The sequence below is a fragment of the Manduca sexta genome, unplaced genomic scaffold (genome assembly GCF_014839805.1).
Source record: "Manduca sexta isolate Smith_Timp_Sample1 unplaced genomic scaffold, JHU_Msex_v1.0 HiC_scaffold_1340, whole genome shotgun sequence".
Classification (NCBI taxonomy): domain Eukaryota; kingdom Metazoa; phylum Arthropoda; class Insecta; order Lepidoptera; family Sphingidae; genus Manduca; species Manduca sexta.
The window spans coordinates 18,910-43,579 of record NW_023592195.1 but is presented as its reverse complement, the minus strand read 5'-3'; the positions used below and the strand labels follow the sequence as shown (position 1 = coordinate 43,579).

The 24,670-nt window shown below is 37.1% G+C and overlaps 1 protein-coding gene, 1 long non-coding RNA gene and 1 pseudogene across 2 annotated transcripts; all 3 read left to right on the top strand.

Annotated features, from left to right (window-relative positions):
- Nucleotides 1–1,397: 1,397 nt before the first annotated feature.
- LOC119191320 lies at nt 1,398–4,124 on the top strand. The gene is made up of 2 exons (XR_005113419.1): nt 1,398–1,552; nt 4,060–4,124. It is a non-coding gene; the product is annotated as an uncharacterized LOC119191320 (long non-coding RNA).
- Nucleotides 4,125–4,290: 166 nt separating this feature from the next.
- LOC119191319 lies at nt 4,291–12,101 on the top strand (annotated as a pseudogene).
- A 1,027-nt stretch (nt 12,102–13,128) lies between these two features.
- Nucleotides 13,129–24,539, top strand: LOC115446164 (plectin). Its single transcript, XM_037445220.1, has 20 exons — nt 13,129–13,285; nt 13,932–14,159; nt 14,484–14,696; nt 15,064–15,115; nt 15,193–15,225; nt 15,310–15,336; nt 15,525–15,715; nt 16,130–16,309; nt 16,669–16,841; nt 17,209–17,315; nt 17,882–17,994; nt 18,304–18,400; nt 18,986–19,098; nt 19,771–19,848; nt 20,257–20,379; nt 20,958–21,101; nt 21,622–21,821; nt 22,104–22,239; nt 24,148–24,259; nt 24,350–24,539. Exons 1-20 carry the CDS (start codon nt 13,190–13,192, stop codon nt 24,379–24,381), a joined length of 2,448 nt encoding a protein of 815 aa, XP_037301117.1. The 5' UTR covers nt 13,129–13,189; the 3' UTR covers nt 24,382–24,539.
- The last annotated feature ends 131 nt before the right edge of the window (nt 24,540–24,670 follow it).

Sequence of the window (24,670 nt, the reverse complement as noted above, 5' to 3'; positions counted from 1 at the left end):
ATGTCTAGACTATGACACTATATCGTATCCCAGTGCCGCACTAACTGCCGCGCCGGCTTCAATACATGACTGACACATTACAAACAGTTTTAAAAATGCTTACTTTTGGTGGTTAACTGTATTTTTGTAAACTAAAATAGATAAGAATACCTTAGGGACCCGTTGCTTAATCTATGTATCAGAGGGTCGTATATACTTTCCTCAATGTATTTAGTTTTTACAAAAGTCGAACATAGGGTTTCTAAAAATATTATTATAATAATCTATGAAAATATATTTAAATTGCTTTACGTAGAACTAGGAAAGGCAAGAATAATAGTTGAAAATACTCTCAATGCAAAAGTAAATCGCTCCGGAGCGGCGTCGCGTCGGGTGCATACTGCACTTTAATAGAGTTACAGGTGCTATCTTACCTTGATTGCAGATTAAATTTAATTAAGTAAATTTATTATAAAATAAATAATAAATTAAATTTAACTACAATCACCCATAATTTGAGTATATTACAATTCTTATAGGTATGTTAGTAACTCATACAACGGACGATTCACTGATCCACCAGTTTATGTAGCTCAAACCAGCGTCTTGTAGAATCACTCATGTAGTCATTGCCTACAAGGGCTAAAATATTATTGGTTGCACGGCAGACTTGGCGGATCAGCAATGTCACTCCCTTTGCATAATCGCACTAAAGAGCATAAAGCTTCATTAAAACAGTTACCGAACAACAAAGAAACTGTTATTGAAAATAGGTGTAATTATTACTGTCGAATTGTGATAGTAAACTAGTAATGAAAAATATGGTATTTAAAACTAGACTTTAGTTGAGTTAGAAAGCTGCTTGGTACTATTATTTATATATGGAGATCTATGTATGGAGATGGACATGTCTCTATTAAATTAGGAATGCTATTCCCTTCAATGTTATTTTGTGAAGTTGCTATTATATTATTATTTTAACTTTTGTATTATTGATTGATTTTACTAATCTAGCTCATGATTCTAATAAAATTACTAGGCCTACATGCTTCTCCATGTAACTTTTATTTTGAACATTTGTGGTTGGAAGGTTCGAAGTTGGAATCAACCCGTTGATAATTTATGAAAATATTATGATGTAATGTATGCTAAATGTATTCCGAAAATAATAGAATAATATTAATTATTATTAATAAAATTATGTATGTACTTATTTTTGGAAAATATGGAAAAGCAAATTGAAGTTTGAACTGATATAAACCATAAACAAGACGAAGAGCGTGAGTTGTTTCAGCCATAAACAATTCGGAGGTATAAGTAATTTGTCTTTAAGTTGTAATATGTTGTTGATATTATAGTCCTTATGTCTGAACAATAGGGTATGAATTCAAATAGTGAAAGAATGCTTTAACAACAGTTTTGTTTTACCCACTGTACAAAAATCAATGATTTTGGCGTATCACAGACAATAAGGCATAGAGCTAGGTCAGCTGACTTAATTTTTATCATTGGTCTTGTGATAAGTTGTGATATTCCGCCATTCTCGGTTCGTCTCATCCATCTTTCTCGTCTCGTGAGTTCATTTTTATATTTTCTAATAAGAATTCGCTGACTATTTATTCTGTATTGTTGGTGTATGTGTTTCATCACCGTGAACGCGTTATAATTTTGGTTTATTTTCGGTAAGATTGTTGCTGATTCTGCCTTCTTCGTTCTAACTTCGTTGCCATGTAATGTCATTAGAATTTGCAGATTTTAGGTAATTTTCTTCTTAAAATTTGCATGGATAGTGCATAAAATGTGTATATGTATTAACTTATATCATTATTAGTAGATATTTCTTGTTTTCTCTTAGTATTCATTCACCTTACGCCCATTTTATCATGTGACCGAAAAAACACTCCTTTTCATAGAATAAATCATGAAAGGACGTTGATTTGAGTTCCCGAGGATTATTCTTGGGTAATATATTATTCTGCAGTAGAGTTCCGTAAGATATCTTCATTTGACTTGTAATTAGAACAATGGACTATACTTACTAACTATAAATAAGGTAGGGTCTTATAAGACGTAATTGGCACCTAACCGGCAGATGAATTTACTTTTCGTATCTGCGTAATCATGTGACTATAGATATGAAGTTTTTGATATATTTTAATTATGCACTGTGAGCTGCTGATCATGGACCACCTTACCTTCCCTTTAGAAGAATATTTTAATGAATACATTATAAAATTCTAGCCAACATTGTAAATTTTCTTATTATTTTACACAAAATACTCGCTCAAGATTTTCATAAGCAAAAATTATGGAAAGAATATTACTGTCAATAGAGCCTAAGTTAGGAATTCTCCAATAGGAAAACACGTTTTTAAATATTAAAATAGATATTACCAAAATCTAACCAAAGACAAATCCTATGTGAAAACTAAATTTAAGTTACTATGCCCAAAGTAAAAAATACACAACAATAAGAACATTTATTAATGGATCTTGACATACTGCACATAGGTCAGTTTTGGACTTTAAGACAATTATAAGTATATGTTTGTATCATCTAAAATATTGTCATGAAGGAAAATTGGTTTTTGCATGCATGAAATATATTTTTTATTCTTTGTTCCGCTAAGTGTGCCGCTAACAAGACCTGAAATGGTTTCCATAGTCTCTGGATGCCTTTAACACTAGTGGCATCAATTCCATGTTTGCATTAAAAAAAATATAAGTAAATAAATTTGACAGTGAAGGAAAACATTGTGAGGAAACCTGCACAGCTGAGAAGTTCTCTATAGGAATTTCGAAGGTGTGTGAAATCTACCAATCCGAACTAGGCCAGCGTGGTGGACTAAGGCCTAATCCCTCTCATTAGTAGAGGAGGCTCACGTTCAGCAGTGGGCAAGTATATAATACAGGGCTGTTATTATTACTATTAAATAAATTTGGAAGCTGGGTTATGTTATATTTGTTTGTTTCATCAGAATTGAGAGCATCAAACATTTTTATGTGGATATAAATAACTAGAATGTTGTCTATATAAAACAGAGAAACATATTTTCCATAATAAATATAACTTATAGGAGTGTTGAAAACAGCCGCTCAAAAAAGTTCATGATGGATTAAAATGCCCATTGGACAAAAAATTGTAAAAAAAATACATTATAATGAAACCAAAGATATAATATCTTCTTACCTCCTAGTAGCAATAATGAATTGTTTATAGTGTTTTATTATTTTGTTTTGTTTAAATAAATTGAGAGTATTGACACAAATATAAATGATTGTTAATTATGTTATATTGTCAAAATGTAGGGCCATGGTTTTTGATTACAATAATAAAGTGAAATTATGTTGATTTTTTAATGCTTCTATGAGCCATAAATTTAACACTACACATTGAATCGAAAATTACATATCACATAAAAATATTGCCATCAAAATAATCAGTGGCCTAAAATATAACAAAAATATGTTAAAGACCTCAATATATCATAAAAAATCATAGATATTGTAAATTTCTCCATTCACTGTGACATTGATTGATAATAGTTATCAGCTGATAATGTAGTCAGCTGATCTACAGCCTCTCTGGCTTCAGTCGCGTGTGCGCGCTGCTGGATAAAGTGTAGGTAGGTTATGTAACCAGACAGTGCAAAAAATATGGAAGGTTTTGTTTTTGTGTGGAATATTTCAATTTTTTTTTTGTGATTTGTGGGTAATTGTTGTGCTAATCTATGTGTTAATAAAATTATTTTTCATTGTGTAGTGAAAGTATATATTAATTTGATATGCTACATTAAAAAATTCAAATATTTTAAAACCTGTGTAGTGTCTTGTCCATAATGAATATTTTATAAAATAAATCTTAACTCTAAAAGGTCCCAAAAATACACCAAAATTTTACAACAAATGTTAATAATTTTACTGAACTGTTCTTAATTAAGGGTTTTAATTATGCAATGAAATAACAGATAATAAATGAAGTTTGCAAAAACATGGCACAAATTGGTAGAATCAGAAACAATATTACCAACAGTCTGATGGTATTGTTAATTGACACTAATGATCGTACGTATTCCACAGAACAGGACACACAGATAGTACAAAATGGCGAGCAAAGGCGGTTTGAAGACGATCGCCAATGAGGAGAATGAGGAGAGGTTCGGATACGTGTTTGCGTGTCGGTCCTGGTATGTAACAGCTCTTAATTATATTTGAATCTTATGTTGTTAATAAAAGACAATGGGTTGGTTCTTTAATACATATATCATAAGGTCCTTATTCCTATATTGAATAATTAAAATCCAATATTGACCTTTCGTTATACCAATGTGTGGTGTTTGTGGTGCAGTCGTAACAGCGGAGAAGATGTCCGGATCCGCTATGTACGAGCTGGTGCGCGTCGGTTACAACGAGCTGGTGGGAGAAATCATCCGTCTTGAGGGTGACATGGCCACCATCCAGGTAAACACCATGACTTTGCTGTTTATTTTGTGAAACCCACAATTTTTTATTATTACTTATTAAGTGCTATTTGATGAAGTAACTATGTGGTTTCCTTTAGTAACACAATGTCAATACAAACTTGTATAACGTCAAAATATAGGACATTCTAAAGGTTGTGTTCCTTGGGTATGCTGTGCAATGTACATAGATATCATGTATTTTTGCTTTCGGGCAAAACATAGGTATGGGATGAGAATGAAAATATTTTCCCAAATTGAGGGTGTAATTAGGAGTCTAGAGTATGTTATTTGACATTATAATGACACTAGGTTTACACAATTAACTATTGATGAACAAAGAAGTACAGACTGCATATTCCAATTTGTACATTGAGAAATGTCTATTCTAAATAAAGTCTATCCTAATTGTTTAGTTCCAGTATATTTTTACATAGTTTATTTAAGGTGCATCACAGGCTATAACCATTGCTTTTCTCCAGGTATACGAGGAGACCTCAGGTGTCACAGTCGGTGACCCTGTGCTGCGTACCGGCAAGCCCTTGTCCGTGGAACTCGGCCCGTATCCTGGGCTCCATCTTTGACGGTATCCAGCGTCCACTGAAGGACATCAACGAGCTCACACAATCCATCTACATCCCCAAGGGTGTGAACGTGCCCTCGCTCGCCAGGGAGGTCGACTGGGAATTCAACCCCCTCAATGTTAAGGTGATTACTACAACCCAGAAAGATAAAAGTAACTTTGGACGTGTTTTGTAACATTTGAATTGTTTTCGAGAGTAGTTAAATTTATATTTAAATTTGCAATGAATAAGATCTGATTTGTTTTTTTTTACATTATATAATACAGTACTATGACATATGGTATATCAATGTAACATGTAAAAGGAATTCCAAAATGATTATAACAATGTAATAAAATGTATATGGTGGTGTAGGTCGGCTCCCACATCACCGGCGGAGACCTGTACGGTATCGTGCACGAGAACACGCTCGTGAAGCACAAGATGTTGATGCCGCCGCGCGCCAAGGGTACCGTCACCTACATCGCGCCCGCCGGCAACTACAAAGTCACTGTGAGTATATACAAATCATAATTACTTCTGCTAATATAATTAATTTTATTTATTGTTTACAAATAGAATTATAGAGCCTTAAGGATTAGCTGACATCATAGTTATGTAATTGATCCCGAATACGGGTGAACCTTCTAAAGCTAATTTCAAAGATGTGCAATTTTTGTTGGCAAATGATAACAATTGTACTTATATTGTGTATAAATCTTGACATATAATACGACGTGTACTCCACAGGATGTAGTGTTGGAGACAGAGTTCGACGGCGAGAAGGCGCAGTACACGATGTTGCAGGTGTGGCCCGTGCGTCAGCCGCGTCCCGTCACCGAGAAGCTCCCCGCCAACCACCCGCTGCTCACTGGACAGAGAGTACTCGACTCCCTCTTCCCGTTAGTATTATCATTATATTCCCGAAAAGATCAAATTAAATCTATAGTTTGATATACGACAATGATTATATCCGGCTCGAAGGACCATTTTGGTTAGATTTTACCCTTATGCCATTTAAATATATAAGGACTAAAAGACGATTTAAACACCACCTCTAATATCTCCATAGATTTTTCAGTCTCAGGGGAGATTGCAAAATTACTTTAAAAAATTTAAAATTATTATAATCATTTTTATAAACTCAATAATACTGAAATATATTTCAACATTTTTTTTGTGGTGTAGCTGTGTCCAGGGCGGTACCACTGCCATCCCCGGAGCCTTCGGTTGCGGCAAGACTGTCATCTCACAGGCGCTGTCCAAGTACTCCAACTCTGACGTCATCATCTACGTGGGTTGCGGAGAGCGTGGTACGTAACATATTGTAATGTAGATTACACTACAATGGGGATTATATTGTTTACATTTGATTTATGATGATTTACCTTATCAATAAAGTGACAACATACTTGTGATGTAAAATATTTTAAAATATTAGATCTTGTAGTCTATTGGTAATAGGTAAATAACAAAATATCGTGATTTTAAAACTCAAATAACCTCAGATCCCCTCGAAAGGGAATATTTTAGAGGAAACTACATTGTAAGTGTAATGATCACGCAGGTAACGAGATGTCTGAGGTACTGCGTGACTTCCCTGAGCTGACGGTGGAGATTGAGGGTGTGACGGAGTCCATCATGAAGCGTACCGCCCTCGTCGCCAACACATCCAACATGCCTGTCGCTGCCCGTGAGGCTTCCATCTACACAGGTGTGTACACACTATTTATAACAGCCAATAGAATTTTTAAATGTTGCCATAATTTAATAGGATTTTTAATTTAGTAGAAATTATCTGGTTTTGTGTATTGTTAGCATATTTAAAAAATATAAATTGCTTTGAATTCGATCAATATTCCTTCATTTTAACACTTAATATACAAGTAATATTTCTCCACCAGGAATCACCCTTTCCGAGTACTTCCGTGACATGGGTTACAACGTGTCCATGATGGCTGACTCGACCTCCCGTTGGGCCGAGGCTCTTCGTGAGATCTCAGGTCGTCTAGCTGAGATGCCTGCCGATTCCGGTTACCCTGCGTACCTGGGAGCCCGTCTGGCCTCCTTCTACGAGCGTGCCGGTAGAGTCAAGTGTCTCGGAAACCCTGACAGGGAAGGTCAGTATCGTATTTTTTTAACAAATGAGATTTTGTTTCAAACATATATAAAAAACATATATAAAAATAGTCAGTTTAACCTTGGTGCTTAGGTATATAAAATATTGATATATGTAGTATATTGACATATGTAATATGAAAGTAAAATTTCCTCAAAACTATTTAGTAATAATTCTGCCCCTGTGACATTATAAATCAATCAATAAGAATATTTTAATAATTTCTAAAAACACCCTGTATATATTTTGGATGGCGGTATTTACATTCTCGTGTGTGTCATGCGCATGCACCGGGCTGCAAAGTTATATCCACAGGTGTTTCGTACACAATATTTTGAATATAAAGTTAGTTGGCAAGCTGTAACGTCCATGTGTCATCGCAGGTTCGGTGTCCATCGTGGGTGCCGTGTCGCCGCCCGGAGGTGACTTCTCGGACCCCGTGACGGCGGCCACGCTGGGTATCGTGCAGGTGTTCTGGGGTCTCGACAAGAAACTCGCGCAGAGGAAGCACTTCCCCTCCATCAACTGGCTTATCTCTTACAGGTTATATTTGTTTTTATGTTTAATGTCATTATATAACATTGTGTGAAGTCTAAAGCTAGAACCGAAACAATTGATTTTGAAATATTCAATTGAATTAAATCTTCCGATTTGTTCGAAATGAGAAATGGTAATAAGTTAGCTAAGAATTAAACTCGACGAGTTTAATTCTTAGCTAACTTATTGTAATAACGGCAACTTGAGAACGAAACTCGTTTATATCGTATCTTATCTATTCGGGAGTTAAGTGTATGTTTGTATTTAAGGGTATATTTAATTGTATTAAAGTTGTTAACCGCCTCATTTTGTTTGACAGCAAGTACATGCGTGCTCTGGATGACTTCTATGAGAAGAACTACCCCGAATTCGTGCCCCTTAGGACTAAGGTAAGGTATAAATACTATATCCGACACAATATAGTAACGGTTTCGGAACAAAGATTAGAGATTTATTGGACGTTCTTAGGCAATTCATCTAGATAATAAAAGAAAAACTACTTACCAACACCCATTTCAGTTTTGATTAATTTGTTTTCTTACCAGGTTATATCAATTACGTAAAATTTCCAGCAGACTTAAAAACGTCACGTGTCTTATGTGATTGTACAGGTCAAGGAGATCCTGCAGGAGGAAGAGGACCTGTCAGAAATCGTGCAGCTGGTCGGTAAAGCCTCGCTCGCCGAGACCGACAAGATCACCCTCGAGGTCGCCAAACTGCTTAAAGACGACTTCCTGCAACAGAACAGGTAAAATGGCGTGCCAATGGAACAGTCAGTATCAGTATCAGTAGTTTTAATTGTAAAACATGTATTTTTTGTAGTTTGTTGTTGATATTTAATATTCAGTGTCAGAACAACTTGTGTCTATTGTTTTGCATCGGTTTTTTATATAACTGTATAATAATAAATTGTATGTTTGTGCAGCTACTCGTCATACGATCGATTCTGTCCGTTCTACAAGACCGTGGGTATGCTTAAGAACATCATCTCGTTCTACGACATGTCGCGGCACGCGGTGGAGTCCACGGCCCAGTCCGACAACAAGGTCACGTGGAACGTGATCCGCGACGCCATGGGCAACGTACTCTACCAACTCTCCTCCATGAAGTTCAAGGTATGGACATTATTATTACAGGTATCTCTTAGTATCTATAACGACTAACGCCCGAAATTAATAACCAATCCTAATCCAATGTATGCCATCTAAGATTGATAATTCATTCGTTTTTATGGATAAAGCATGCCAATAACCAATCCATAGATTCAGTAAGCTATCTCTAACAATAATCGATCTTTGAGAGGACGGATTACAGATCATAGATTACCCTCTGTTTGAAAATGACAGTTTACGCTTGCCAATACTCTATCTACCCGTTTTGACATTTGATTTGATTGTTGTAAACAATCGCATTTTCCAATCGAACCAATTCCTCAGTTTACTCAATATGTTTTGAATATCGCTTACACTGATTTTAAGGGAAACGAAAAGGCAATGGAAATATCCATATTCTCTAGTGACAGTGACGACAGTGATTTGGAGGGACTAGCGATACTGATAGCGAAACTGAAAGTCGCGCTTCATCACGGGTAATGAAAAGAGTTAACTACATGCAGACCCTGGATGAGTTTGATTTCACGTTTGGATTAGGCTTTCGAAATCTGCTTGCCAATCATTGTTAGTTAAACTGATCTCGTATATTCGTGTTACTTCTATGTACAAGATAAATAATTTTTGACATTATTTACACAAAATACCGTACCTACCGAACTATTAGATAGCTACTAACAAGGGGCAATTGCATCGTTTTTTCAGGAACTATGGTGTTTCTCCATTCCATCAACTTTTGCTGAGGAATAGGAAATATTTATATTATCTTTTTCAGGACATTTGGTACATGGAAACGTCGCTTCCCTGTGATTGCATTGACATTGCGTTTATCTTTACCTAAAGTTCAAACAATAATAATTGCAACTGCAGTTTTGCACAATATTTGTCGGAATCACAGGCTAGAGGAAATTCCAACCCAAGTGGAATTATCAACTGCTGATATTATTAATTATGAGAACAATATAGAGAATCAAGATGTTGGAGAAAGAACAGCATTAACAAATAACTTCTTTACTTAGTAATATAAAATACCTTTACAATCACTGCTATTTATTTTATTGCTTATCTACATTTGTAATTCAAAATAATAATTACAAATTAACATAGTTTTATTAGTTGAAAGTTAAAACATAGAAACAGGCAAAATTTCCATACATTATCTATACTATTATATAAAGCTGAAGAGTATGTTCGTTTGAACGCGCTGGTCTCAGGAACTTCCGGTTCGAATTGAAAAATTCTTGTAGTGTTCGATAGCCCATTTATTGAGGATGGCTATTATAGGGTATATGTATATCATCACACTATGACCAATGGGACCAAAACGGCTAAAATTGATTACTTTTGAGAGCTTCCGTTGCGTGCGCTGCATAAACGGTTAAAGTTATGCAACAATTATGTATAACGGAATTGTAATTTGTTCCATAACACTGGATAATGTGTACAGAGTCCAATTATTATTATATGGCACCGAGTTTACTGCGTACTTCATACTAAAAACTAAATCCTTTAAAGATTTATGAATATATTATGAACAATGGTATTAAACTTCAGTGTCAAAATATGTCAGCAACCACATTACTCACGTTCCATTTTGAAACTAATTAAAAAGTTTGTATTTTAAATATGACATGTACTAATTATTAATTATTTCTTTTGAGGGCTAAAATACATAAAATATTTTTTTATTACTCCAAGTCTTATTTTTCGCAATTAGGCAAATATTGAAACGAATAGTTTGTATGGAAAATACAAAAGTATTTTTTACGAATGGAATATTCTGCATAAAATGGAATGGTCAGGAGGGAACGCATCTGGAAAGGATTGCCAGCGATCTATCGTTGAAGGCAAGCAAGGATAGGCGAGTTAAGATATTGGCATGCCGATAGGAGACCAATCGAAAGATAGTCGGCAATCTAAGATAGGTTTCAGTCTTGGATAGTAGATACATTATTAATTTCGGGCGTAAAAAAAATCGATTAGCGATCGGCTCGTTTGGTAGGTTGTTCCATTGAGTTACTTTTTTGTGACATCAAGGGAACGTCCAGTAAGCAGGGCGAAGTTTTCCCTGAGACTCGCCGAGCTTCAATGCTCGGTAACATAAAATGCGTGCCACTGCTGATCCTGGTTTACAGTTGTATTGGTGGGTGTGAGGGTGGGAAAGTCTCTGTAAACAGGGCGAAATAATTGTGGCGTTTAGCTAAGAATCTAATGTTACTACAGGTCACACTGTTCAACATCACTTGTAATATAGTTTAGTTTGCTTTGACAAGTACATGCGAAAGAATCTGTTGTGTGATATATATTTTTTCTCCCCAGGACCCAGTGAAAGACGGCGAGGCCAAGATCAAGGCAGATTTCGACCAGCTGTTGGAGGATATGTCCGCCGCCTTCCGTAACCTCGAGGACTAAGCACAGCCGTACTACAGTACAGTACAGTAGGGAGCGCCCACGAGCCGCGCCGCGACATCCTCCGCAGCCGAGAGGACATCTTTATCGACTTGTTTTCATGTTGTCATTTTTATTATAATTTATTGATTAATATGAGGATATATTTTTTCGTATTCTATTCACGTCCGGAGCGTTTTGAGACAGTTTTTTCGAGTCTGGAGTGTTTTGCATTTTATCGATATTATCGAGTGTCGGGCGTCGTTAAGGCGGTGCTGTTAGCGAGGTATGCGTTACGACACACGCATATATCGTAATAACAGCGTTGTTTAAACGGGTCTGTGCGCAGGCGCAGTTCGTGGGCGGTCGTGTTGTTATAGTAATTATGTAGTGTTAAATATATTACAACATCGATTCCAGAGGATGGTGTCGCGGGCTAGAACTCCGACAGCGCGAAAGCCTACAAAGGGCGTGGCTTGTAAACGGCACAATAAGGCCGACTAACAATTCTCCGTTATTTGAAATAGCAGTTCAAACACAGTCGTCACAGTGGCGGTAGTCCGAATGTTTGGACCTGGGTTGGTGTTTATAAAGTTCGCCCAATCTATTGTAAATATATAACAGGTTCGCTGTTCTAGCCCGCGGGCCGTTACGGCGTTTAGTTGTTTTATGAAATCTATTTATGTACTATATCGATCGGTAAACCGTGATTTATAATCAAATATCCTCTTGCATTCCACGTTGTTGTTAGAAATATAGAATTCAAAACGTTTGTTGTTTTCGAGAGCTTTTTACGCTTAATATGGATGTTCATTCAGTATTAATGTAATGCGTACGAGTACGCAGTAACAATAGTCCGCACTAATATGTCTACTCGCTGTTTGAAATTCTGTGACGTTACGTGTTGAGAAATTATTATAAATAATAATAAAATATTGTAAACATATTGTTGTATTATTTAATTTAAAACGAAAATCAGTCAAAGAAAAAATGATTGCAAGCGCAAGAACAACCCGGACAGCTAGATGATTTTCAAAATATTTCCTCTTCCATGAGTTCAACTACTATAAAATAGGGATTTTTGAAAAAGGTTCATAATTGGGCAATATGTTTAGGACAGAGGTTACTAGTTGATCAGCTACAAAATTAAATGCACTAAATAGAAAAATAAATACTTTTAATCGAATTTAACTTTATTTTAAACTTTGTGGAGATAAAAACCTATCGCTTGATTTACTTTTAATCAAGTTTAAGATGATTATTGTATTTTCTACACAAGTAATCGATACAGCCAAATAAAATAAATTGGATTGGATTACACAAGTAAATCTGGCCAGAAGCTTTTATCTCTACTAAGTTTGTTTCTTTTTCTTATAATGAGCATCTAAATTAATGCTGTTTTTTAATGTTTTATTTACTATGATTATATATATATTTTTTTTGTTATTAAAATGCTGTTGCAAGATTTATCCAAAAAAGTCGATCCAAAATCATAATCCGTGACTAGAAACGCCAGGATAACAGAATTTCAGACCGATTTTTTTTTATATCGCCAACAGTTAACTTTTGTGGGTCCCTCCTACAATAGAGACAACATGATATTAGCCGAAACACAAAGCCGCTGTCTTACCGTCTAGTTATACACTCTCAGAATACACCATTTCTTCGAAGGATTGCACAAAGATGTCAGTTTTTGATATCCGTATTATAAGTGTGCGTGTATGCAAAATTTCATCTCAATCAGTTGAGGATAACTGCTTTAAAAATGAATTGCAAGATTTTAACCGAACATACATACAAATATTGCAAGAGAAATAAAATTTGTAAAAAAAAAAAAACTAAGAGGCACTCAATGTTGCTGGCCAGTAAATTCTGACAGAAGATCAAAGATCAGTCAAACTTTCCATATATTTTATAATTCTCTTTGAGTCAAACTCTCAAAATAATTACATTGTTTTTAGTGAGATCAAGATATTCCGTGTTTTGGAGCCATTGATATTTACAAAATAATAATTTGAAAACAAACCGTTCAACATGGTGCGCCGGCGTGTAGACGAGCCCAACATGAGCGACAACCTGCTACTGGTGAAGGTGGAAGACTTAATCAACATGGCCATGGGGCCGGCTGATGTCAGTACTCTATCACTACCTATAGATACCAAGAGTACCGTAACTATTCTATACGCCAGGTGTGAGTTGCTATAACAGCTCATAGTGGGTAATTTCTGTGCCCCTCCAAGGTCTAGTTACGGTACTGAATACTAAACAATTACTCATGTCTGGGAGCCATACGTTGGAGTATATTGTGTCAATTTTAATATACTAGAAAGAGAAGATAACACCATTCGCGTACGTCTTGGCTTTGAGGGAAGTTTCCCAATATGAAAATCATTATAAATATCTATGATCAGCAAACACATAAGCTAAGATAGATATCTATCTCAGCTTGTGTGTTTGTTAAAAGTAATTCAAAAACAGCTAAACGGATTTAAATGAAATTAAGCCAACAAATGAAACAGTCCCTGAATTAACACATGGGCTAGTTTTTAACCCGGTAATTTGCTGGTATGAAAATATAAAAAAATATAGATTGTCATTTAGGTGGTGCTACAAATCTGCAATTTTAAAGACTTGTAGAGGAAAAGGCTTTTCGCGCAGGTGAAGACATGAGACATGACATAATAATTAATAATATCATTGTTCTGAATGTACTATTCTGTAAGGATACTCGAAGATACTTATTATCTTACTTCATACCATGTTATTTCGGTTCCAGAAAAACGTAGTCAATTTTAAACTAGTGCAAATGGTGCTGCATATCCTAGCGAGGAATTTACGTATGCTCGAAACTCAAGTGGAGATTAGAATAAGCGAAGCGGACGAGCTAAGAGAGCACAAGAGGGAAGAAGAGTCGACAGAGAGCTCTAAGAGTCCCGGCTCGTCGGCGCGCGGGAGGGTTCACATGGAGGGGATTGAGGAACACGAGGAACATGGGGGGAAGAAGGTAGGGTTTAATTTAGAGAGTTTATCAGAAGATATATAGACGATTTTATTTTATTTTGTGGATAACACGTAATATGTCGCTTTTGAAACCTAGGATTTTACTATAATATGTGCAATTAAATATGCACTTGCTATTGAGTCTTCAACAATGTAATAAGGTGTGGGATTTTTGTTATACGTCATACGGATTTAATTTTGGGACAACTCAGATGTGTTTTAGAATTAATCGAACTCACAAATCTCTGTTTTTTTACTTATTATTAACTTTAGTTGAAGATTCTTTGGTATTACATTTGGGGAGTTCTTAAATATTATTATTTTAAAGGATAAACATAGACACAAGGCAGGAAGAGAATCTTCCAAAGATAAGGAAGAGAGAGCGGCTTCCAAGGAAAGGGAAAAGTCTGCAAAAGAACATGAAAAAGCTGACAAAGCCGCCGCTAAGGAACGTGAGAAGGCAGAAAAAAAGGAACAGAAAGAAAAAGAAAAGGCCGAAAAAGCTGCAGCGAAGGCGGAACGGGACGCCGCAAAAGGGACGGTGAGTTTTGTCAAAAATCATATTTGAAAAAACAAATACACATATATTTTTTAATTGTTTTAAATTAAATGATCAGTTTATGAACAAAATAAGGTACTTAATCAAAATTTGTATTATCTAGGGAGAAAATTGTAACTGGCATGTTTACCAAGTGTTTCAAGGTCCTCGTTGTTTTGTCGCCCTCTAACACTTTGACGGCAAAGGAAAAATACGGACATGAAACTCACGTAGATAAAAAAAAATATGATGGCTACCAACCAGTCACTTTATTAGTATAATGGCGATGGACTTGATTTCTTGTATTGAAAAAACGAGCTCGTGTCAGCAGTAGGCCAATATAATAATTACTATGTTATTTAAATCGCAGAAAGAAAAGGGAAGAGGCCGTAAAGGATCTGGAACAAGTATTGCTATATCAGGTATTTAGATAATTGAGAATTATTTATATTTTTTTATAGTTGTAGTAAAATTGCTGAACCTGATTGAATTCTTACAGAACAAGAACGACACAAGGAAAAAGTATTAGTCGGTAAATATAAAACATCGATTAATATCAAATTGAAAATATTATGATAAGTGAAGGCACCGATTTCAAATACTTTCTGATTTTCAGTTGAAAAAGGCCCCACAACAAGAACGGGTGAGTTATATTGACTTATTAAGGAGAAGGTATAAGTCCCGAAGTTATATTGCTAGCATTTGCTCACGATTATGCACGAAATCTTATTGTGCACATTTCTTTGTTGCATCCCATTAAGGAAGCACAGTAGTAGAAGAATAAAAACATGGTATAACTGAAAAAAACCCTTGTGAGCTTTTTGTAACCAGATTCACACACTCGAGTGGGCAGTATCGAGGTGGTGACCGTCTCTCAGTTCGAGCTGCTGGAGTCGGCCGTGAATCATCTGAAGACGTTGACCGGTCCGCTGCCGTCGCCCGAGTTCCCCGACAACAAGAAGCTGATGGAAGACATCGCCAACGGCACGGCTTCCCTCACTGATATCATGCAAGCAATGCAGGTGTGTCTTTTAACCTATAATTTTTTCAATAGTGTTTTTTTAACGTACTTCGGTAAATGGAAGTAAATCATTTGATGTTCAGTGATCTCTTTCGTCCATAAAAACCAACATGCTTATAAGGAGTATATTACCATGAAAATGATTATTATTGTCTTATTGCCTCTGTGGTGTAGTTGTGCGGCGTGCACGGTACAACTATCGTTATGAGGTCTTGGGTTCAAATGCTATTGCTATCGCTTCGTATCACATCAATAGCCAAAATACACAAGGCGAAAAGTGTGTACACTCACACACTGTGTGTGTGTTACACCTCTGCCGACCTCTTCGAGGTTAATGGCGTGAATTGTGTTTATAATATAATTATTATAAAAGTGTTGCTGAACATCTTGGTTGTCATTGTTGCATGTCTAAAAGGTGACAGCGCGAATTAAGGCAGCTGAACAGGCGATCGGGCGCATGGCTGATCTGCTCACGCAACTAGCAGCCGCGGGGGCCATACCTGAGGAGCTGGTGGAAATGGTGGAGGAAGTGAGGGCCGAGGTCGATGAGGTCGCAGCGGCGGCAGGGATGGAAGGCGAAGAGGGCGAGGAAATGGTTGGTTTTATTATTGGATTAAAGATAAAAGCAACAGAACGGGCCGGCATAATTGTGTCGACTAGTAAAGGACGATCTTCTCACGTCGGTCAATACTTTATCTGCACATCATATGCGGGATCACCAGATGCAGGAGATTAATAATAATTATATACATCAATTGACCAAATCAGACCAATCACGAGTGTGCTCAAGACTCACGTCTTGACTACGCTCGTGATTGGTCTAATTCTGATAAAAGGGGTACCGAAGAGAGCAGGAAGCAATGGCTGCCAGTGTTGCCGCCAATAGAGGCATGACCATAGACCAACTTTATTAATTATTGTTGTCTATGTGACATGATTCTGTATATTTTCTAGTCGATGAGATCCCGACCGTCTGCTGGTCGAAAATCGGTCGCGATAGAGGCGATGTCGTCTCGTTCGACGGCCAGACGTGACATAGACGCAGGCTCTGTGAAGCACGCTGGCTCCGAAACATCCTCGGCTTCCAAGATGGTTCCCATGCCGCCAGTGTCACACAGGGAAATGGAGTTAGTTGACGTTTTATTTACTTATAGGATAGCCTTAGTACACAGGTTTAAATTAGTGAGAGTGTTAATGTATCTAAAAATTTGTATTGGCAAAAATGGAATATTAGAGACACAGTATTATGGTAGGAAAAATAGAAGGAAGAGAAATGTGAAAATATACTAGGAAGGACAAAAAGGATATTAAAGGGTTAATGTTTAACAAATTAAGAATAAGTATATCTCAATAGAAAGAAGAAAAGGGAAACAGGAAAAGAGCTGTAACAAAATTAGGAGGGGCGAAAGGAATAAACAGACATCTATAAATTTCTTTTCAAAATGGACGGAACTTGTACAGTTTTTATTTTATCCCAATAAATTATATTTATAGCGACGCCCTTCATGCTCTGAAAGAAGATCTGAGCAAGGCAATAACTTTAATGACCGGGAAAGCCACTACTGCTGCAGAAAACGCTTCCACTACCGCCAGAGGAGTTGGTGAGTTTACGGATAAATATTCTTAGATTTCCTTTCCAAATTTATTTAGATACTTTATTGAAGAAGAATCGGGAGTGGTAAAATTTTAAAATCTTTACCACACCTGTCACTTACCATGGCAAATGTAGTTTGCTGTCTTGCCAACCTAAGCTTTTAAAACGTAGTTTTATTGAGTAGGATGGACCTTGACATAATGATTAACTTGGGCTATACTGTAACGCAGTATACACGCTAAAAATGGAGCCAGTTATAATGAAATGTAACAATCAACCTACAAATTATACAAAAAATGTTAATATTTAACGAATTTGTACGGGCAAAGTGACCCCACTGCACTGTATGGTACGTGGAATGGGATCCAATAGAAAGTCGAGAGACGAGTGACGAGAGATGATTGCCCCTCTACAATCGACACCATTATGCCGGCCTGTTGGAATCGGATATACACAGGCTGATCCTTGAACGCGACACACTTACGTATGTCACTATGGCGGGTTTTAACACCTTGTACCTAATATATCCTACCACCAGTAGACTTTGTTTTAACGACATTTTTGCGTTATTAGCTGAGAAGTTAGATGTGGCAGTGAAGTTAAACTCGCGGATCTCCACACTGTACTCCCTTGTCAATGATTATGCTGATCAGTTAAATGGATTCGACACTGGACTAACCACTCAGGTACAGAATACAATTACGATGTGTTATCAGAAATAAATAAATGTAGACCTTTCTATATTGAACTCGTGGTTGAGATTAAATCTGTAGTATTTTGTTCCACAGTTCATTGTATTGGTGTTTATTTCATTATGTACCTATCAAATTCGTATTGTTAATTTGTAAATGCAATATTTATTGTCCTATGTTTTTCCTGAAAATGCATAAAATAAAATAGTTATAATAATCATCTGCTGTACCTTGGAGGCTGTTCATTTTTCGGTTGTCTTGTAAACTCCACTATTATTAAAATGGTTCTAATAATGATTATAGATGACAGGCTTTAAAGACCAGATGAGTCAGATGAGGAGCGAACTGAAGGCTGGTATGGCGCAGCTCAGTCAGGCCGGAGGGAATTCTGAGACTGCTGGTTCGTATTGCTTATAAGAATTTGCATTATTTTTATTTGAAAAGACAAACTAGCAAGTAACTGATATATACGTACCTATAATTTATAATGTAGTATAGAAATATTTATAAAGGAGTCCGGCCTGTTCTTGATCCACCGTCGTCATAAAAATCAGGCTCGTTTTACGTGAGTTTCATTGCACGTCTTCCTACGCAAAATATTTTGAAGATATTATTATATACGCAAGTACTTAACACATTATAAACGGAAACAGAATAGAATATAAAATACCTGCTTTGGAGACCCCATTTTTGCTTTTCATTTTATAAGTTCTTAGTACAAGATATTAGATCCTCATTTTACCACAACTTGTCGAGAATTTATATATTCCTGCTCCAGCCTGACCAATTACATAAAAATCCTCGCCACGGTATGATATGATGATAAACGCCCATAGTTTCTACGGTATGCTATAGTATAGCAATGTGTAATAATATATAATTAATGAAGTTATAAGGCAACGACCAATCAACACTGTCGAACCGATCCCCGAACTATTATGCCATATATTATTGTGAAACTGTATTGTGTTGGGTTTCTCTCCAGCTGTGATGGAGCTGACGGAGAGGTACGACCTGCTGGTGGTGGAGCTGGACGCTGTCCTACACGAACACCAGGCGCTCTCGTCGTTCCAGAAACAGCTCGGCGACGAATTGCACGTGCGTTTATATTTTTTAAACATATATAATGTGATGAGTTCTGATGATGATGTTTAGGAGAATGTTAGACGTCAAAATTAAATTAGATTAGATTTTATCGCGGCTTTTATATTTTAGTAAAAGCGACGATAGCCTAGTTGGTGTAGAACGGACTGCCGAGGCGAATGTCCGCAGGTTCAAATCCCAAGGGCACATACCTCTGACTTTTATAAAAATCATGTGTGTATTCTTTGTGAATTTATCGTTCGCTTTAACGGTGAAGGAAAACATCGTGAGGAAACCTGCACATCCGAGAAGTTCTCTATAGGAATTTCGGAGGTGTGTGAAGTCTACCCGCACTACAGCGTGGTGGACTAAGGCCTAATCCCTCTCAGTAGTAGAGGAGGCCCGTGCTCAGCAGTGGGCAAGTATATAATACAGGGCTGATATTATTATTATTTATATTTTAATTTTTTCTCTAAGTTTCTTGGTATATTGATAAAATTTAAATAGATATAGTAACTGACTTTTCGGGTGACCAATAGCCCTCCCCGTGATTATGTAGGCTGCAGTCTTCGAAACGTGGGGAAAAATCATAATATAAAACCACGATAAAATCCGAAAAATAGTTTTATTTCAAAACCTGAGGACATATTTAGATTTTAGTCCACGATATAATTTGTATTTGTGTAGAGTCTGGTGGAGTGCGTGGAAATGTTGCGCGAGCAGAAAGCCGATCGTGATGAAGTACAGGACGGGCTGAGAGATAAGGTGGGTTTGGATTAAATACATTTTGGACATTCTGAACGCATATCTCTTATTTTTATAAAAAAACACGTATTGCTCGGGATTAGTATTTGATGCGTTGATAGTCTTGCCTCATATATCATACTAGATTTTGCCTGTGGTCCACGTGAAAAAGATTTTTCGTGATAAATAGTTCTTTGCAGTACTTAGGAATAATTTTCTATTACCAAAAAAAGAAACAATATCGGTGTCATAGTTCCTGCGATTAGCGCGTACAAACAAACAAATTTATTAGCTTTATATATAAGTATAGATAACAGGATGAATAGGTTTCCCAAAACGCCTCTATATTGCTTGCCTTATAAGATAACTGCATGGCCGTACAGTGTAAGTGATAGTATAACCCAGTAATGTGGTAGAGATTGGTTCTAGGCGGACATCTCCCGGCTGGCGGGTCTGCTGACGGAGAAGGTGTTCGCGTCGTCCCGCGGCGAGCTGGAGCGCCGCCTCGAGCTCTGCCACGACAAGTTCAGGAAGCAGGAGCTCGTCTGGATGGTGTGCTTTAGATGCTGGATATTGTATTACACTAAAATTGTATTATAATAGAATTGTCTAACTACGGGGGAAATCTTTAAATAAAATAATCTGATTTTTATTTTTATGAAGATGTTGTTAAGCTGATCAAATTGCCAAAATATTCTCAGTAGTGGATATATTCGTGCCTAGCGGTGGGACAGTGTATAAAACATCACAAAATAGTAATAAAAATACACAAACTCGTAACCACACAACATAATGATATTATCATGGGTTGTCATGGGTTGCAGAAATTACTACTAATGCTTGCACCACTACACAAATACCTACATTGTTACTTATATTTGTAGCAGTATCGAAGAGTGCTTATAACCCGATTCCTGGCGGCTGCCTTTTCGCAATTTATGTTAAAATCTAATAATTTATTATTAAAACGATTTGCAGACCGCATTAATGCATGTACCTATATGTCGGCGTCCCTTTCGTAAAGCTTTACCCTTCGTCACTGATCTGTAGAATGTTAGATATTGTCTTCATTACACAATGACTTCCTCACCTACTCCTTAATGGAGATTTTATATGTTAACTGATTCCAGGGTGCCATTAAGGACCTGATGCAAATCACGGAGAGCAAGGCGGAGCTGATGCAGCTGATGGCGGCGCGGGACGACGCCCAGCTGCAGCTCCGGGACTTGCACCACAAGCTGCACCGCCTCGCCGACATACTCGGGGAGCCCACCGTGAGTGATACCAGAAGTCAGGCTAGCTTGTAGAGGAACTAGGGTCTACTCATACAGGAAAATTGTTTATAGTTTGATTCTACTTACTCTAGTTTTATCGATAAATTGGATACGTATAGCTAGTTCACTATCGCAAAGTCCTATGCTGGTTATTATTTGTCTTGATACAAAGGGATTAAAAATTTACACGAAATCAATCAATTAGAAAAGACTATAAATCATGCATTCGTCTTTATTTTTCGGGATTATTGGATTTTTTTATTAGAAAAGATCGAATTTTATGATATATAAAATTCAATTTGTGCCTAAAATTATAACATAGAAACTTGTAATGTCCAACTATCACAAAAATTACTGTCTCAGTGAGGAGATAAAGGCAATTATTTTCTTATTATCTATTTTTACATTTGTTTTTGTTCATCCAAAGGTTGTCCTTTAGAGATTAACAGCCCATTATGGAACCATGTCTTGTATTTGTTTTCTTGTTAATGCAATAAAGAGTTCTATTATTATTATCCAGGCGGCAATGCTCACCCGCAAACTAGCCCGTGACGCGACTTGCGGCGCGTGCATGGTGCCGGCGCTGATGTCCCCGTGGGACGCGAACTACGGCTCTCCTCCCCCCCTCCCGGCCTTGAGGCCGCGGCCCACGGGAGCCGAGCAGGAACCAGAGGAGCCATGTCTCCGGGACTTCGAACCACCTCCGCCGCCTGACGCTAAGTAATAACTATATGCATGTTTTAATCACGTGAGTTTTTCCAGTGATGGTAAAATGGACTTTATGGCAAGGACAGTGTTGTCCAAATTTAATGTCCACTAACTAGATAATGGCCGGCGGTCGCCAGAGTTGTAGAGGTTCGTTTTACTAACAATGTTTTTCACACAGTGATTGCTATCCAGTCGGATATAAAATACAGTAGGCACCCATCAGCATCTTTAGTCCCTGCTATTATATTTCATAACAACGACGAAGCTGATGGCCCTCATACAACTTCTTCCAAGGGCTCACACTTGTCTGCGCTGGGTGGGTGGATCCCACACGCTGGTCTCGGAGATGGTGACCAAGGAGAAGGCGCCGCCGATGGACCTCCAGGGACATCCCACCAAGCGATACACTGGATACGGTTCAGACGGACGAGTAAGTCTAGTAATATTTTTACCTCTTCTATAAATGGTTTATTTGAGTGCAGTTTCAAACATGTTTAGGATTGCGTGTTGCCTACTGTAATTAGGTAAAAATAAATTTGATACCTGCTGCAAAATTTACGAAAGTAAATGGTGGTAGTTCTCGAAAATGAGAGAGCCCACCTGAGTAGGTACCACCGCTATGTCTATTTCTGTCGCCAAGCAGCAGTGTGTAGTCACTGTTGTGTTCCGGTTTGAAGGAAATTATAGCCAGTGTTACTACTGGACATAATAAGACTTAACATCTCATGTCTCAGAATAGCGAGCGCAGTGGAATACCAAGCAATACTTGTGCATTGTTACTGTATATTGTCTGACTCATTGACAGGCCTCCTTTACTACTGAGAGTTTATGCCTTGTCCACCACGCTGGCCAATTGCGGGCGGACCTCACATACTTCCAAATTCTCAAGGAGAATTTAAGATATGTAGGGTCATTCACGATGTTCTCTTTTTAGCGAGCGATAATTAATAAATGCAAAAATAACATCAAAATGTCGGCGGTGCCTTGGATTCTGGCGCACCTTCGTTTGACAGTCATTCCATTTTTAATAGGCTATCGTGCACCAGTGACTTTATTTATATACTAGCTTTTGCCCGTGGCTCCGCCCGCGTTATAAAGTTTTTCGGGCTAAAGTTTTCCGTTATAAAAGTCACGCTGTATAATTTCCTGGGAGCCTATGTTCTTCCCAGGGTCTCAAACTGTCTCCATACCAAATGTCATCTTAATACGTTGGATAGTTTTTGAGTTTAACACGTTCAGGCAGACAGATGCAGCGGGGACTTTGGTTTATAATATATTTTTGTAGAACTCTTTAAGAGGAACAATCCCGTCATACATTATTGTTGAATTACTTTAACCGTTTACGCAGCGCACGCAGCGGATGCTCTAAAAACTAATTAATACATTTTCCCCGTTTTTGCAACATGTTTCATTACTGCTACGCTCCTATCGGTCATAGCGTGATGATATATAGCCTATAGCACTCCAGGAACAAAGGTCTATCCAACACAAAAATATTTTTTCAGTTCAAACCGGTTGTTCCTGAGATTAGCCATTACTGCTCCGCTCCTATTAGTCATAGCGTGATGATATATAGCTTATAGCGGTCCACAAATAAAGGGCTATTCAACACAAAAATAATTTTTCAGTTCGAACCGGTAGTTCCTGAGATTAGCTACCACTACTCCGCTCCCATTGGGTATAGCGTGATGATATATAGCCTATAGCACTCCATGACCAAAGGGCTATTTAACACAAAAAGAATTTTTCAATTTGAACCGGTAGTTCCTGAGATTAGCTATTACTGCTCCGCTCCCATTGGGTATAGCGTGATGATATATAGCCTATAGCACTCCAAGATCAAAGGGCTATCCAACACAAAAAGAATTTTTCAATTTGAACCGATAGTTCCTGAGATTAGCTATTACTGCTCCGCTCCCATTGGGTATAGCGTGATGATATATAGCCTATAGCACTCCAAGACCAAAGGGCTATCCAACACAAAAAGAATTTTTCAATTTGAACCGGTAGTTCCTGAGATTAGCTATTACTGCTCCGCTCCCATTGGGTATAGCGTGATGATATATAGCCTATAGCACTCCACGACCAAAGGGCTATCTAACGCAAAAAGAATTTTTCAATTTGAACCGGTAGTTCCTGAGATTAGCTATTACTGCTCCGCTCCCATTGGGTATAGCGTGATGATATATAGCCTATAGCACTCCACGAACATAGGGCTATCCAACGCAAAAAGAATTTTTCAGTTTGGACCGGTAGTTCCTGAGATTAGCGCGTTCAAACAAACAAACAAACAAACAAACTCTTCAGCTTTATATAATAGTATAGATTTAATTTCCAGCTGTATATGTTAGAAGAAGAGCTACAGCCTTGCGTGGAATGTAATATCATATTTGAAGCTCCGAAACCTGAAGGTGTCGGTGACGTGACTAAAGATGGCGCTGGCGATCGAGGTAGGTTCCATAAGGATATTGTTATATACAGGTTGTAAAAACATACTATGCTGTTAGTGCTCGTTATTTAATTTATTGTTTTTTTTACAGGAGCTACCCTAATTGCGCCAGATAAAAAATAATTTGTGTGTACAATAATGTTTCCTTTTATGAAGGATAGAGGTACGAGAACCTACATTAGAAATTGCAATCAATTGCCTCTAAATTTCTAAAATATTGTTTGTTTTCGACAATGATTTATATAGTGTTACAAAATCTTAAATAAAACCATTTTGTTATATTTTGATAATTTTATTTGTAAAAATAAATAAATAATTTACATTCTTTTCGGAAGCGTATTTACAACTTAACAGCGATTAAGTATAAGTTATATTAAATATTAAATTATATGTAATGATGATGGTGGTTTTA